The sequence below is a fragment of the Halichoerus grypus genome, chromosome 7 (assembly GCF_964656455.1).
Source record: "Halichoerus grypus chromosome 7, mHalGry1.hap1.1, whole genome shotgun sequence".
In the NCBI taxonomy this organism is placed as follows: Eukaryota; Metazoa; Chordata; class Mammalia; order Carnivora; family Phocidae; genus Halichoerus; species Halichoerus grypus.
The window spans coordinates 92,980,279-92,995,734 of NC_135718.1; the positions used below are offsets into that span (position 1 = coordinate 92,980,279).

The 15,456-nt window shown below is 45.7% G+C and overlaps 2 protein-coding genes across 5 annotated transcripts in view; both read right to left on the minus strand.

Moving 5' to 3' along the window:
• DESI2 (desumoylating isopeptidase 2) overlaps positions 1–2,083 on the minus strand; it is a 44,125-nt gene extending 42,042 nt beyond the window's left edge. For 3 of the 4 annotated variants that reach the window (XR_013449812.1, XM_036123627.2, XM_036123625.2), the window contains exon 1: positions 1,791–2,083. Coding sequence is in view for 3 of the 4 variants with exons in the window: in XM_036123627.2 (XP_035979520.1) it covers positions 1,791–1,832 (42 nt within the window). In the remaining variant the exon portion in view is untranslated. Of the gene's footprint in view, positions 1–1,147; positions 1,747–1,790 lie in introns of those variants that run through there. The other variant, XM_036123626.2, reaches the window with a different exon arrangement.
• A 12,099-nt stretch (positions 2,084–14,182) lies between these two features.
• Positions 14,183–15,456, minus strand: part of CATSPERE (catsper channel auxiliary subunit epsilon) — a 205,728-nt gene continuing 204,454 nt past the window's right edge. The window contains exon 23 of the mRNA XM_078076866.1: positions 14,183–14,336. Coding sequence (XP_077932992.1) covers positions 14,183–14,336 — 154 coding nt within the window. The remainder of the gene's footprint in view (positions 14,337–15,456) is intronic.

Consider the following 15,456-nt stretch of genomic DNA (forward strand, 5'->3'; position numbering starts at 1 on the left):
CCTACTTTACAAAAGTGATGTAAGGAATAAGATCTTTATTAAACAAGTTTATATTTTTAACATCTTTCTGAATACTCCTCCCTTTGAAATATACTGGTTTAAATACCACCTCTAGCTTTTCCTACAGTTACCACAATTAACAATGATTTTTGTGATTCATAGAGTACCTAAAGTGTAAGGAAGCCCATTATATGCCAAAGAATGCACTGGCATTTTTATTTAAAAAACCAAACTTCTCTCTACCTCTACTTTCAGATTTCTTTTAGTCTACGACCCTCTGGCCATTGCATAATCCTAATTTATAAAGGGGTTTAATAATCCAGAAGAAAAAACATACTGTGCTCTCAAAAGTAGAATACATGCTGTGAGATGTTTTGTAATTGTCTTCATGAATAAACAAGAAACCAAACGCAGATCACTGGGGTGGGGGTGGGCAATGAAACAGTAAAAAGGCAATAAAAAGTCTTGAACAATAAAGGTATCCAGTATCATAAAAAGCTGACATCTAGAGAATGATTTCTAACCAGTGACATAGGCCAAAGACCTTACTAAGTGCCCTGTTTTCCTAGGCCCTTCAGTTCTACTCTAATTTTTTCTCCATGTTTCACTTTCTTCAGTATGTTAATCCATCTCCTTCCACCTCCAAACCCCGACTTAACTCAACTGAGACCTCACCTCAAGTCCCGGGCGGGCAGTCTCTATCGCATCCTGATATAATTCCCAGATTAGGGCACGGGAGTTCCTTTCTACCCAAGAAGTTACAGTGTAAATTTAGAAATGTAAACACAATGCCAGGGAATAAAAAGTTTAGATCTGTGAGTGAGAACCATGACTCCTGACATCTAGCATTTCAGCTCTTCTGCATTTTAAGCCAGCAAAAATAATGAGGAGGACTTCTTCATCTGCCAAGAGATCTCACACATCGAAGGCAGAGGTAACTCCTTCACAAAACAAAATGCATCAACGGAAAGCAAACAAACCCAAGCACGCATCTTAACTCCAACGCTAATCCTCTACCGGGGACTTCCATTGCAATTATACGGCAGATCAATCCTTGGACTCGGTTCTGTGTGCCTGCAGTACTCCAAAGTTAGATGACCTCATAAACAAGTTCTCCCCTTCCCTCTCCTGTGGTCACGTCAGATACCTGTTGCATCACCTGGAAAGTGGTCTTCAGAGGCTAGCAGAGGAGCCCCACCAGGATCTCCAGGGAACTCAGCTGGGCTTACTAAACTGGAGCCTCGTTCACGTTAATGAGGTTGCCTTGGAGGCAAAGGGGTGCTGGCTCCCGTTCACCTTGGACGAGATTCTAGCACAGGCACCGACAGCTGTGACTTTCGGGACTTGGAAGGGCTTGGGAGTTTCTGAAGACTCGGGCAGGAAGAGGTGTGCGGCTGGGAGAAGCGGCAGAGCGGGGAGAACCCGCGCTCGGGGACCTGGCGGCCGGGAGTCCGGGGGGCGGGAGTGGGCGGTCGGACCCGCGACGGGAGCTTCGCCCAAAAGACGCCGCTCGGCCGCCGAGGTGTCGGGCCCGGCGCGGGCTCCGGGCCGCGCAGGGGTCACCGCCGAGGCTCCAGCCGCCCCGAGCCCGGGCCAGAGCCCTCGGGCGGACCGGGCAGCGCTGCCCGCCCGCCGACGTGCGCGAGGATTCAAACAGCCTCCTACTCCCCTCCCCCACCCCGACGACTAAGCTGGAGGCGGAGGCTCGAGGCAGGAAGCGCAGGGGCTGGGGGCCGGGGTCCGAGCCCCGCGCCGAGCGTCCGGAGGCTGCCGGCCTGGGCCGCACTCACCATGTCGTACACGTTGAGCACCACTAACTGGTTAGCCCCCATCCTCCTCCCCGCGGCCGCCGCCTCGTCCTCCAGCCGCTCCGTCTCCGCGGGGCCGAGGCCGCTCCCACCCCCGCGGGCACTTCAGCGGGCCAGAGCCGGGCACTAAGCGCACAGCCCGGCCCGCGGCAGCCGGCGCGGGAGCATCGGGGAGCCGGGCCGCTACCGGACGCCGCCGACAGGACCCTCTGCGCCGACGGGGCCGGACCGCTGGCGGGCCCGCTCCGGCTCAGGCGCCTCCCCTCGGCAGCGGACACGTGGGGAAAGGCGGGGCCTGAGCGGGGAGGGGGGCGGGCGCCAGGCGCCCCGGGGGCGGGGCCGGCCCGGCGCGGGGGCTGAGCCCGCCTGCGCTCTGGCTCCGCGCGGCCGCACCTCGGGACCTAAAATGGCGCCTCTCCACGCTGGAGGAGCGGAGTCCCAGAAAGACTACAGTTCCCGGCATGCAGTGAGGACTCCCCGGTTCGCCGCTCGAAGCGCAGAGGCCGAATCTCCACGACTACGGCTCCCAGCATGCCGCGGGGGCCCCGCTCTTTACAGCAGCAGGCCTCCCCGGGAGACTACAGCTCCCAGCATGCAGTGCTTGGGATCCGCGCCGGTCCTCTGCGGTCCGCCCTTGGCGGCAGGTGAAGTCCTCTACCTTCAACCCTTCTTTGTCGGTGCTGCTACTGTTGGGTTTTGTCGCGTTGAGCCCGTTGACGCCAGCGGAATGTGGCAAAAGACCATAATGATGACCCTGTTTTCCAAACCCTTTTTTTTTTTTTTTGCACGTGGAGCGGTGGGGAAACCGAGGAAGGCAGGTAGCTGTGGGGGGAGGGGCACAACATGCATCCAGTTAGTACTCAATATAAAATCTTACGTTGTATGAGACTATCTTGCCGACATGGGAAGAGTGTGCAGTACTCACAGATTAGCATAACCCTAGGACACAGTAGTTGCTTTAACATTTATTCAACAAATATTTGTCGTGTGCCTGCCATATGCCCCGCAGTGTTGCAGGCCCTGGGGAATACCGTGAACAAGAGGAGGAAGGACAAATATGGGTGAAATGTGCTGTGCAGAGAATCAAAATAGGATGAAGTAATTGACAGTAATCTTAGATTAGCTGCAGCTGGAAGGTGTTGGTGACGAGGTTTGGTTTAAACTGAGATTTGAATGGCAAATATCCGTCTGGACAAATATCCTATCAAAAGGGAACAGCAAAGCTAACATTCAGGCAATTAGGAAGCTCTTACGCAGCGCGTGCCAAAAGGTAGCTTGGATATTGGGCGAAGTGGGGAACCCTGAGAAAATTCTATTTGTAATATTTTGCAAGTGGAGCCTACAGGAACTTGCTAATGAGTTGGTGTTGAGTTTGTTAGGGAGAAAGCATTCAACGGTAATTTCTAGATTTTTGGCTTAGGAGACTCTTTGGGTGGTAGTGCCATTTATAAGATGTGAGACTTGGGAAGAACAGTTGGGAGGAGGGAGATCAAGAGTTGTGGTTTGGTCATGTTCAGTTAGAAATGCGTTGTAGACATCTATGGTACCAGGTAGACATCGGGATAAACTGGAGTCGTGGCCATTATAAATAGACTCTTAAGCCTTGGGACTGATTGGATGACCTAGGAGAGAATGTGCAGCTAAAAAAAGAAAGGGGCCAAAGGCAAAGCTCTAGGATCTTTCATTTAGAGGTCAAAGGAACCACAGAGGCAGGATAACATGAAGCCCAGGAGCCACGAGACTATCAGATTCAGCAATAAGGAGGTTACTGCTAATCTTGACATGAACAGTCTTGGGAGGAGTGGGATCCAAGGGACAGCTGGAATGATTTGAGGAGTGAATGTAAAGTGAAGAAATGGAGACCATAGGCAACTTGGGATAATAGTGGCATAGGGCTATGTGGTCAATGGAGGACATTTGAAAGATGAGAGATCCCAAGGTAGAATTGTATGTAAAGAGAGAGAAATTGATGATGTAGGGGACGGAGATTTCTCAAGGCAAGGTAAGAAGAGGAAGCGATCTAGGGCACAAGTGGCAGGGTTGGCCATTAGTATGAGGGATGCTTCATCCGTAGTGACAGCATATAAGGCAGATGCAGGTGCATAGTGGTGGCACAGAAGGTGAAGGCAGGTTAGAAATTTGAGGGTGGGGGAATGAAGATGTTCTCTCCTGATTTGCTTTGATTTTTCTCAATGAATAAGAGGCAAGATGATCACTGGAGAGCGGGAGAGGCAAGGCGGGGGATATAGGAAATTTGAAGAGAGAGAGGTAGAAGAGGGGAAAACAAATATACTAGGGAAATAGGATTCACTTGCCAGACAGTGTTGAGTGGTGGTGGGGCTGTGTGCATGACTGTTGTTTGACTGTCCTCAGGCATGCCGTGGACGAATTTCTAACATTAGTTTTTGGCGTACCCTGCTGCTTTGCTTCCCTTCCCTTTTCCTCTGTGGCCTTCCTGTCCACCTAACCGTGTTGAACAAACTAGAGGTGTGGGGGAAAGGCACTATCCGTTAACACTTCACTTAGTCTTGGCTACACTACTGAGGGCTCACACCACTGGTTCACTTCACCTCTGACCTTGCACACTCGCTTTGCCCTTTGTGATCTCATCTGCTCCCAGCTGTCACTATCACATGCATGCTGAAAAGTCTGATGCCCCCCTCCCCACACCCCTGTCTGTACTGAGCACGAGGCCAGTATAACCTGGACTTCTCCATAAAAAGTATTAGTTTCCTATTCTGCTGTTACAAATGATCACCAGCTTAGTGGTTTAAAATGACATAACACAAATTTCTTATCTTAGAGTCCTAGGGGTTAGAAGTCCAAAATGGTTCCCTCTGGGCTAAAATCAAGGACTGTGTTCCTCCTGGAGGCTCTAGGGAGAGAATCTGCTTCCTTTCTCAGCTTCTAGAGGCTGCTCTCATTCCTTGGCTCATGGCCACATTGCCCTGACCTTTATCATATCTTCTTTTTTTTTTTTTTTAAAGATGTTATTTTTTTTTTAAGATTTTATTTATTTATTTGAGAGAGAGAGAATGAGAGAGAGAGAGAGCATGAGGGAGGGAGGGTCAGAGGGAGAAGCAGACTCCTCGCTGAGCAGGGAGCCCGATGCGGGACTCGATCCCGGGACTCCAGGATCATGACCTGAGCCGAAGGCAGTCGCCTAACCAACTGAGCCACCCAGGCGCCCTTTTATCATATCTTCTCTGACTCTCCTGCCCTTCCCCTTTCACTTAGAAGGACCCTTGTGATTACATCGGCCCACCTGAATAATGCAGGATAATGTCATCTCAAGATCCTTAGTTAATCACATCTGCAACGTCTTTTTTCCGATGTGAGGTAATATATTTGCAGGTTCTGGAGAATTCAATGAGGACATCTCTGGAGAGCTGTTATTCTACCTACCACACAGGATGTCCCATGATCATTTCAAATTCATCAGACACAAAAGAGAATTCACTGTCTGATGATGGAATGACTTGTAGTGCTCATGTAATTTAGGTATTGATCCACCAATAACCGAAATTATCCCTCATTCATTCACTGAGCAAGTGTTAAAGGAATACCTTTTACGTGTCAGCCACGGTGTATCACTCGTACATTGTGATAAATCAGACAAGACTGCTGCCCTCATGAAGCTTACAGACCAGTGGAGGACATTAGAAAAATGTATATACTGTTTGTTTCCAATAAAAATTTCTGTGACTTAAAAAAAAAAAAATAGAAAAATGTATATATTCATTAATTTATCATTTAAATTGAAGGAGAAAAGCAGTAGTCAAGCGTAATAGGGAGACTTTTTTGGGGTAGTTGTCAGGAGTTATTCCAGTAATATTAAAGAAAATAGAAATAGAAATTTTAATATAAACAAAGGAAATGTAATATAAATATTAACACAGAAAGTTTAATATAAGGAACATTTCCTATAAAATGTAATTTAAATGTAAATTGGGTATTGGAGGCCTACAAAGACAAAAAGGGAGCACAGAGGTGTCAGAGAGGCGGTCGGCACCAGAAGCAGCTGTCCTCCCCAGGCCTTGGGGAACAAAGAGGTTGGAATTCAAAGAGTTTTAAAGCTTGGAGGAGAGTCCCGTTGAGCTGTCGTTAGTGTCTCTAAAGGGGCTCGATGATGTTGGTCCTGGAAGGTTTTTACGAGTTTGAGTTAGAAATCAAACAGTGCTGCTGAAGCCCGCTGTCCCGCTGGGGTGAATAAACATGGCTAAGTTCACACAGACAGGAAAGGTGGGGACGGGAAGCCCTTCTTCCTCCTCCTGCCGGCCAGGGTCCCTCCGGCTTGTGGTGCCAGAGAAGCCGACCAGAGTTCCAGCCTCCGCAGCCAGAAAGGCAGATTTGAAACTGGTAGGAGCCTTGATACAACCTCCCACAAACGATTCCTGGTGCAACCTGGAGGGAGACCTGTTTCCAAAGCATTATAGAGGAAAATATATTTTAAGTTTCTCGCTGCGTGAGCTGTGTTGTAGAGAGGAACCGAGTCCAGCTGTGTCCGATTTACTGTTGTGTACCAAATTACCCCCAAACAGCAGCTTCAAGCAGAACATCTTACAGTTTCTAGGTCAGGAGTCTGAGAGCATCGGATTCACGTTTAGGTGAATATTTCTGGTTTCTCTTGAGGTTCCAGTCATCTGAAGGCTTGACTAGGGCACTAAGATAGAGCTCATCCTTGTCGAAATTTGGGTAATCAGCTGCCCCAGTGGCTGTTTTGTTCTTAATTGGTACAGTAGGACCTGGGTCCCACAACAGCATCACGTCCCAGACTCAGCGACCAGACTACCCATGGACTTGGCTTGCCATTTTGGTGACCTGTGTGAGGATGTGTCCTTGGAAATTTTATAAGAGGGGTGGATAATGGAATATTGTTTTCCATGTGAATGTGAACTGTTTCTGATCTTCTTTTCTCATGGGACAGAAAAGAATGCATTTGCCAGGTCAATAGTTGCACACCGGGTACTCAAGCTCCAGTTAACGCGCCCTAGCACAGATACAACATCTAGCATACGAGCTGTAACTGGTGCTCCTACTTGGTTAACTCTGTAGGAGTCTACAGTCATTCTCCAGGATCCTTTCCTCTTCTGCATGGGCCAGCTTGGTCATTAAGTAAAGACATGACAGAGACCACCAACCCTTCATCTTTTAGGTGTTTAATGGTGGCACTGATCTCAGCTACCCCCCTGGAAAATGGTGGTAATGATTTTCTAACATGGCTAGGTGTGTGTGTAGGGGACAGTTTTAAAGGTTTCCATTTGGCCTTCCCCACTCTGATCATTCCTACTCCGCAGACCGGGAGTCCAATGTAGGCTTTACTCCAACTGCCACATATATCAATTCCAGTTTTGCACTTGAGGACAGGGGAAAGTACCTCTGGGTGGCTGTGAGCCACTGTGGCCCTTCAAGGTCCCCAACTGTGAAGGGGGCTTGATGATACTTGGGGTCTCTGGGTATCAGTGTCAACTCAGACTTGTGTCTGAAGGTCCTCAAAATGTCTAGTTGTTCCCGTTTCACCAGTGGGGTCACCTGAGTAAGTGGCCATAGGTCTCAGGGGGTAATTGTCATGGTATAGACTTGCCACGGTGTTGCAGGGTCATTCCTCCTAGGGAACTGGCAGGTTCTGGATCTGGTAATCTACTCAGGTCTGGGGACTAGAGCAAGGGACTGTGACTTTTATTGGAATAATTGCCCTTAGCTGCCACCTCCACTTCTTCTCCTTTAATAGATGTAATCAAGAGCCGTGTTGGCTGTCTGACAGTTTTGCCACCAACGTGGCATATTCTATTGACCACAATTCCCTGCAGGTCAAGTCCCCTTGACCACTCCTTGACTGTCATCATGGTAATTGTGGTCTCCTGGCTTCTGGAAATAAAGTGCCATTGCCAAGCCTCTCTTACTTTGAGGCCTCATCCTCCCATGAGTGTTAATAAACCCTGTCTGTGGCTGCCTCACTTGCCCTCATCCCTGGCTGCAGTGGCCACCACCACTGGGCATTCCAGTGATGCTGGTGGTCCTCCCATCAGCTTGTCCTTGAATAGTGTGCCATCTGGACCTCATGTAATGCATCCATTCCAGCCCGTCACCTCCCTGAACCTTTTTATTCCTTCCTCTACCAATTGCCAGGACACTCAGGCTTTTCTACTTGCTGAGAGTTGGCTGCCATTTTTTTCCAGGTTTCTAAGAGCCAGAAGTAAGTTTGCCCCATCCCTTACGGTCCTTGTTAGGGTGTTAGTTAAATCCCATATCCTGAGAAAGTGCCTCCAAGTCAACAAAAACTTGCTTAGCCAGCTTTAAAGAACCCTTGGAATCCAATCTCAGGTGTATTACTATGGCTCTGTGGGTACATGCAGGTTCATTTTTGTACTTCTTCCCTCCCTTATCAGGCCCAGCATGTCACCAGCTAGGTTAAGCGGGGATTTAACCCATGACAGCAGGTAGGGGGCACATGTTCTCTCATGAGGGAGTGGCTTCTGCAGCATCCTCCAGCCCAGCAGAAGTGGTAGCTCTTACTAGAGACGGATGGGCAATGTCTGAGTGCCCTGAGGGTGGGCGTGGGGAGGCGTGGGTGCGGAGAGATAGCATATTCAGAGGCATCCATCCAGACGACCCTGTCCCAGTTTTCAGGATCCTGGGTTTGCCCTACCAGCACCTTGACCTCTGCGTAACAGATCTGCCTTGGTTGAGGGTTCAAACATCTCTAGAGCCCTGGGATTGAAGGTCTTCAATCGTGTCTGTCCTTCTGCTACTGGTGATGATGATCTCTTTATATAAACTACCACTAAGTTACTGTGGTTCTCAGATTTAGCCTTCAACTGCTAGGGCTCTGTCTCTCACCAACTTTCTGCAGGTTGTCAAGTGATAAGCGTTGGCGAGGATGTGGAGAAAAGGGACCCCTTGTGCACTCTTGGCGGGAATGCAAATTTGTTCAGCCACTATGGAAAACAGTATGGAGGTTCCTCAAAAAATTAAAAATAAAACTGTCTTATGATCCAGCAATTCCATTCTGGGTCTATAGCCAAAGGAAATGAAAACAGGATTTTGAAGAAATACATGCATTCCCATGTTTATTGAAACATAATTTACAATAGCCAAGATACGGAAACAACTTAAGTGTCAAGGGATGAATGGATAAAGAAGATGTGGTACACACACACACACACACACACACTGGAATATTATTCAACCATGAGAAAGGAGATCCTACTATTTGCAACAACATGCATGGAGCTCGAGGGCATCATGCTAAGTGAAATAAGCCAGACAGAGAAAGACAAATACTGCATGATCTCACTTATATGTGGAATCCTAAGAAGCCAAACTCATAAAAACAGAGAGTAGAATGGGAGTTACCAGAGGCAGAGGGCTGGGAGAATGGGGCAGGTGCTAGTCGATAAAGAAGCCCGGAGAGCTATCACACAGCATCTCCATTGTGGTCAACAGTACCACGTTATAAACCTCACAGTTGCTGAGAGATTAGATCTTAATTGTTGCCATCACAAAAAAGTGAGATGATAATTATGTGACATGACTGAGGTGTTAACTAATGCCACAATGGTAATCATATTGCAACATATAAATGTATCAAATCAACACATTGTACATCTTAAACTTATACAATTATACAATGTTATATGTCAATTATATTTCAGTTTAAAAAATACATAATTTAGGGCGCCTGGGTGGCTCAGTCAATGAGGCAGCTCAGGTCATGATCCCAGGGTCCTGGGATGGAGCCGGGCATCGGGCTCCTTGCTCAGTGGGGAGTCTGCCTCTCCTTCTCCCTCTGCCCCCTGCCCCTGCTTGTGCATGTGCTCGTTCTCTCTCAAATATTTTAAAAAACCCACATAACTTAGCAGTAACCAGCAGACCTTGTTCTTTGTCAGCCCATGTTTTTCAAACACTTGTTCCATTCATTGCATCTGCTAGCACTGCCCTCCACCAGGACATTTCCCCAGGTCACTACCAATGAAAACTTTAGCAACTGAAACACTAGCTCAAGCCAGAAACTACTCGGGCCCCTCATACCCTCCAGGATGGTGCTGTCTCTGTTTGCTGAGTGCTGGATCAGTCTCAAATGCCCTCTGACCGCCTGTTTTCTCGGACCACTCGTGTCACCATTGCATTACTCCAGGTCCTCTGAGAAACAGTCACCAATATGGGATTAAATATGCAGTGATGTTATTAGAGGAAGTACTCAAATGAAAGGAAATAGGAAGTTGTGGAAGGTTGGGAGAATCATCAGAGAGAGGGGGGAGAGAGGAAAAAAAAAAAAAACGGTGAGAGACAGAGATTGGATGGAGGTGTCCCACATGGCCATGCAATAGCCATGCAATAGCCATGCAATATACAAAGGTTTGGAAAAGCCTTCAGGAGTCCTTGAGGCAGGCAGGCAGCAGTCCCAGTCTCCCCAGGATCTGGTCTGCTTAAGTAACCCCCCTGCACTCAGACACCGGAGGGGGGCAGCGTGGGGGTGTGTGTGGCCTTGGTGCAAATGTGATGGTGGGTGCCAGAGCGCAGCTGCCTGCGCCCTGGGTCAACTGCACTGTTGAGGCAGGAGGTGTGCGAGGAGCACTCTCAAGGTTGCCACAAACCACTAATCTTCCTGCCATCCCACCTACATCGGAACTCCGGAACTCTGGCTTCCCTCCTGCAACAGTGAGGGAGATGTTCCATTCTTAGTTTCTTAGCCATCTGGATCTTAGCCGTCTTGCCTACTCAAGGATTTTGAACCAACAGGTACCCTCTTTCTCTCCTGGATCATCAATTCTCCCCAGCTACTGGATTATTCCTATCAGTATTTAATAACATCTTCCCAGCCTCCTCTCTGCCTCCAGTTGGCCTCCATTTCTTTGCTCCCTGTCACAGAAAGAAAGGAACTCCCTGAAAGAGTTGTCTCCACTTGCTGTCTGCACTTCTTCATTTCCCATTCTTTTGTCCACAATGAAAAGAGTTTTATTTTTTTATGAATAAAAATAGTATAAGTTCAGGGGCCTGGGTGGCTCAGTTGGTAAGTGTCTGCCTTCAGCTCAGGTCATGATCCCGGGGTCCTGGGATCGAGCCCCATGTGGGGCTCCCTGCCCAGCGGGGAGGAGAGTCTGCTTCTCCCTCTGCCTGCAGCTCCCCCTGCTTGTGCTCTCTCTCTCTCTCTCGTGTTCTGTAATAAATAAAATCTTTCAAAAAATAGTTTAAGTTCAGTGTGGCGGGAAACAATAGCAAGAAAGCAAATATCACCTGGAATTACATCATGTTCTTTTAAAGATTTTATTTATTTATTTGACACAGAGGGAAAGAGAGTGAGAGAGCGAGCACAAGCACGGGGAGTGGCAGGCAGCGGGAGAGGGAGAAGCAGGCTTCCCGCTGGGTAGGGAGCCCCATGCGGGACCCTGGGATCACGACCTGAGCCGAAGGCAGATGCTTAACGACTGAGCCACCCAGGCGCCCCTGGAATTACATCTTTTAAGTTGAATGACTATGGCCCTTTCGTTGTCTTTGTGCAGACACCCGGTTCTACAATTAGGAGCAAGTTTCACATGCTGTTCCTCTTGTTTCCCTCTTCACAATTTTAAGGGTTCGGTTTATAACTTCCCCTCTGCATCTCTTGGTATATCCCCACTCCCCCTCCCACGGTGACACACGTGTGCGCATGCACACCTTGTTAACAAAATGATATGTATCTTTCCATACGTTTCTTCACGCTCTCATACACAGAGCTTTTCTTTCGTTTATATGATAAGATCGTCCTGTAACTACTTCTCTGCAGCTTGGTCTTCTCATTTAACAAAACTGTGTGGAAAATCTTTTAAATCAACTAGTACAGATTGATCTGTGCAGTCAATGTACAATCATTTATTCAACTATTCACCTATTGAAAGGCACTTTTTTTTGGTAGAGTTTTGTCATGACAACCAATGATACAGCATATATATCCTCCCTGTCCCATCTCATCCCATAAATAGATTCCTAAGAGTGGAATTTCTGGGTCCAAGAGCATGTGTATTTTTAATAGATCTTACTGGATTGCTTTCCAAAAAAGTTGAAATAAGTCGCTTTTCCCTCTGAAGTGCAAGAGAATTTCCTTCCTGGGGCGCCCAGGTGTCTCAGTCGGTTGAGAATCTGACTCTTGGTTTGGGCTCAGGTCACGATCTCGGGGTAATGGGATCAGCCCCACGTTGGGCTCCATGCTCAGCGCAGAGTCCGCTTGGGATTCTTTCTCTCTCCCCTCCCCTCTGTCCCTCCCCCCACTCGCACTCTCTCTCAAATAAATAGATAAATGTTTTTAAAAAAGAGAATTTCCTTCCCATCCCTGACCCTCGTTACTTCGCAAGAGTATTACCCGTCTGAGTTTGTGCCCTCAGGTGAGGAGTGCAAGCCTCACTGTAACTTTGGTTTGTATCTGAAGACTGTTGGTGAGCTCCAGAATCCTCAGTGGATAAGCACCTGATTTGGAGCCAGTGTGCCTGAGTGTGAATTCCAACTCCATCTCTTATCGCTGTGTGACCTTACAAAAATTATTTACCCTTTTTGAACCAGTTTCCTCATCTCTATATTGGGACAATAATACTCCCACCTCACAGAGTTGTTGAAGAGGGTTAGGCAAATTATTAGAACAATTCCTGGCACATAGTAAACACTAAAAAATAGTTGATTTAAATATGTTTATTGGCTATTTGGGTATGGTCCTCTGTAAAATGACTATATTCTTTGCTCTCATTTCTATTGGGTAGTTTTGCTTTTTTTTTTTTTATTAAATATTTTTATCAGATTTTGTCTTATCTCCCTCAATAAAGATTTTAATGATTTTTTCATGTATGTCTAAAACCTTTTATATTAAATTTAATTATATATAATTAGTCATTTCAATGAATAGATTACTTTTTATTTTTTCTATTGCTGTTATAGAACATTATAGAGAATAGGTATTTTATTTATTATTTATTTGATAGAGAGCACACGAGCTGGGGGGAGGGGCAGACGGAGAGGGAGAAGTAGACTTCCTGCTGATCAGGGAGTCCATTTGGCTTGATCCAGGATCCTGAGATCATGACCTGAGTGGAAGGCAGACACCTAGAAAAGGTATTAATTTTTAAATATTTATCTCATATTGAGCTATCAAGTTATCTTAATCTAGTAATTCTTGTTAGTAATTTTAAAATTTTCTAGTGATTTTAGGTTTCCTAGGCATATTATCTTATTATTGAAAAGGAGGATTTTTATCTCCTTTCCCCCAGTATTTACAATGGTCATTTCATTTTATTTTCCTCTTGTAATGTCAGAACTTTCAAAAGAGTGATGAATAGCAGGTATCCCTGTCTTGCTCTTGATTTCAGTAAAATAAGAAATTCTAATTATGGACAACGCTTTGATCTATGCCCATGGAGTTCCACATTGCTCTTCTATTTTTTGTGATCTTCTGTTCTTGATGTTTGTGCTATAGATTTCAGACTTGTTTAGCTAGCCTCCACAATCACATAAGCCGGTTCTTTTAAATAAATCTCTTTACACACACACACACACACATACGCACACACACCTCTCACAAGTTCTGCTTCTCTAGTTGAACTCTGACTGTTACAAATACTAATTGTTTGAAAACTGTGGTAACATTTAGATAAATTAAGAAGCTTATGTGGAACATGGAAATCATATTCTAAAACTTCAAAGTTTAGAGCATCAGCTTCTCATTTTCAATATAATAAGTTGTACGTTTCATGTGTGAATCTACCACTGGAAGAACTTCTGAAATACATTTAAGACAGATTTTTTTAGGACACATTAAGCCTTTTATACATAAATTAACTACAGCTATATAAGATTTCATATGAAAAATTTCATGCAAAATAATATTTGAGGGGCGCCTGCGTGGCTCATTCGGTTAAGTGTCCAACTCTTGATTTCGGCTCAGGGCACGAACAGGTCGTGAGATTTAGCCCTGAGTTAGTCTCCACTCTCAGTTAGGCTCTGCGCTCAGCGAGGAGTCTGCTTCCTCCCCGTCCTTCTCCCTTTGCCCCTACCCCATGCTAAAAAAATATTTGACATATTTATACACTTTCAAAAATTTACTTTCATTCTTAAGAATGATATTAATAGGCAAATTTAGTTTTCTTTTATTTTAATTTTTAAAAAAGCCATATAAGAGTATATAGAGTACCTTAAGGTAAGGGCAAATATCTTAAAATTAATTTTATAACATGCAATAGATATGAGAATATTTGTCTTGGGTAATTTAAGAACATTTTTAGAGCTTGAATTTGTTGATACATACTATGTGCTTATCCTTAGTATTTCTTGGTCACACACACACTTGTAAGTATATATATATACACTCTCTACATATATATATCTCAATACTAAACAAACTTTCATTTTTCCTAATTATTCTTTTGTTTTCTATCATATCTGTTAATTGGTTCATAAAGATATTGTTTATAAATCCTCATATAATGGAAATAGCTCAAAACTAGAATACTGAAGAACAGTAGCATCAGGACAAATAGGAAGGCAGCAACCAGGTAGCCACTTGGACTGAAATAGGAAAAAAAAGTCATTAGAAGTCATCATTCACTTTCGTTGTTAATTTATTTAGTCAAACAATGTTTGAATGACTAATTCCTATGCCACTGACAGAAAAAAAGATTAATAAGACATCTTATCTACCCTCAGGATGTTTGCCTCTTAGTGTTAGAGGTTGACTAGGGAAGAGAATAGACAGTGTGATCAATAGAATGAGAGAAAGAAATATAAAATTCATGGGGGCCAGACATACAAGAAGGCCTTCCAGTGGAGGGGACCTTTGAATTGAGTAGCGGAATTAGCTGGATAGGAGTAGGACTCGGAGCCTTAGAATGGGTTCGCCAGATAAAAATGCCTGGAAGTAGAGGAAGAAACAGGTGGGCATGGAGTTTTAGGCTAAGGGAGATGCCTATGCAAAGTTGTGGAGGCATGGGAAAACCTTAAGATCACCCCAGACATTCTGGAACTAAAACTAGTTCAGTATGATTAGAGCTCAGGTGGTAGGCAGAGTGGGAGAGGTGAGGAATGATCAGTGGTTAGAAGTGAGAGAGACAGCTTTTATTAAGCTCCAGGGTGTGGGTTTTGGAAGGATGATTCTGATTGTAGGGTAAAGAATGGATGAATGGGAAGTATGAGTGTGGAGGAAGAAACCCCAGTTTTGAGGTTTTTTAATAATGCAAGTATGATGAGGGTCTTAATTAAATTAGTGGCTGAGTAAGTGGAGAGAAGCAGATAGATCTAAGACAGATTTGGAAGTTAGACTGGATTGATCTTGGTGATTGTTGAGATGTGGGGTTTGAGAGTAAAGGATGTCATCCAAGTTTTGGAATGAGGTGACTGTGAGGATGCTATCACCATTCACTGACAGAGGAAATTCAGAGAGAAGAGCACTTTAGTGAGGGCATGTAAATATAGTTGGTTTACTTTTGGGCATATTGAATTGGAGGTACCGGAGGGTCAACCAGGTGTGTGTGTGCGCATGCACATGTGTGTGTGTGTGTGTATGTGTGTACACCACTTATGAGATCCTACTTTTAGCTGGGTGCCAGACATCTGCCCTTTCACCTGGGACTCTGCATGAGTGCCTCCCACCAGAGCGGATTTACTGCTTGAGCCAAATGCTGTGCTACTT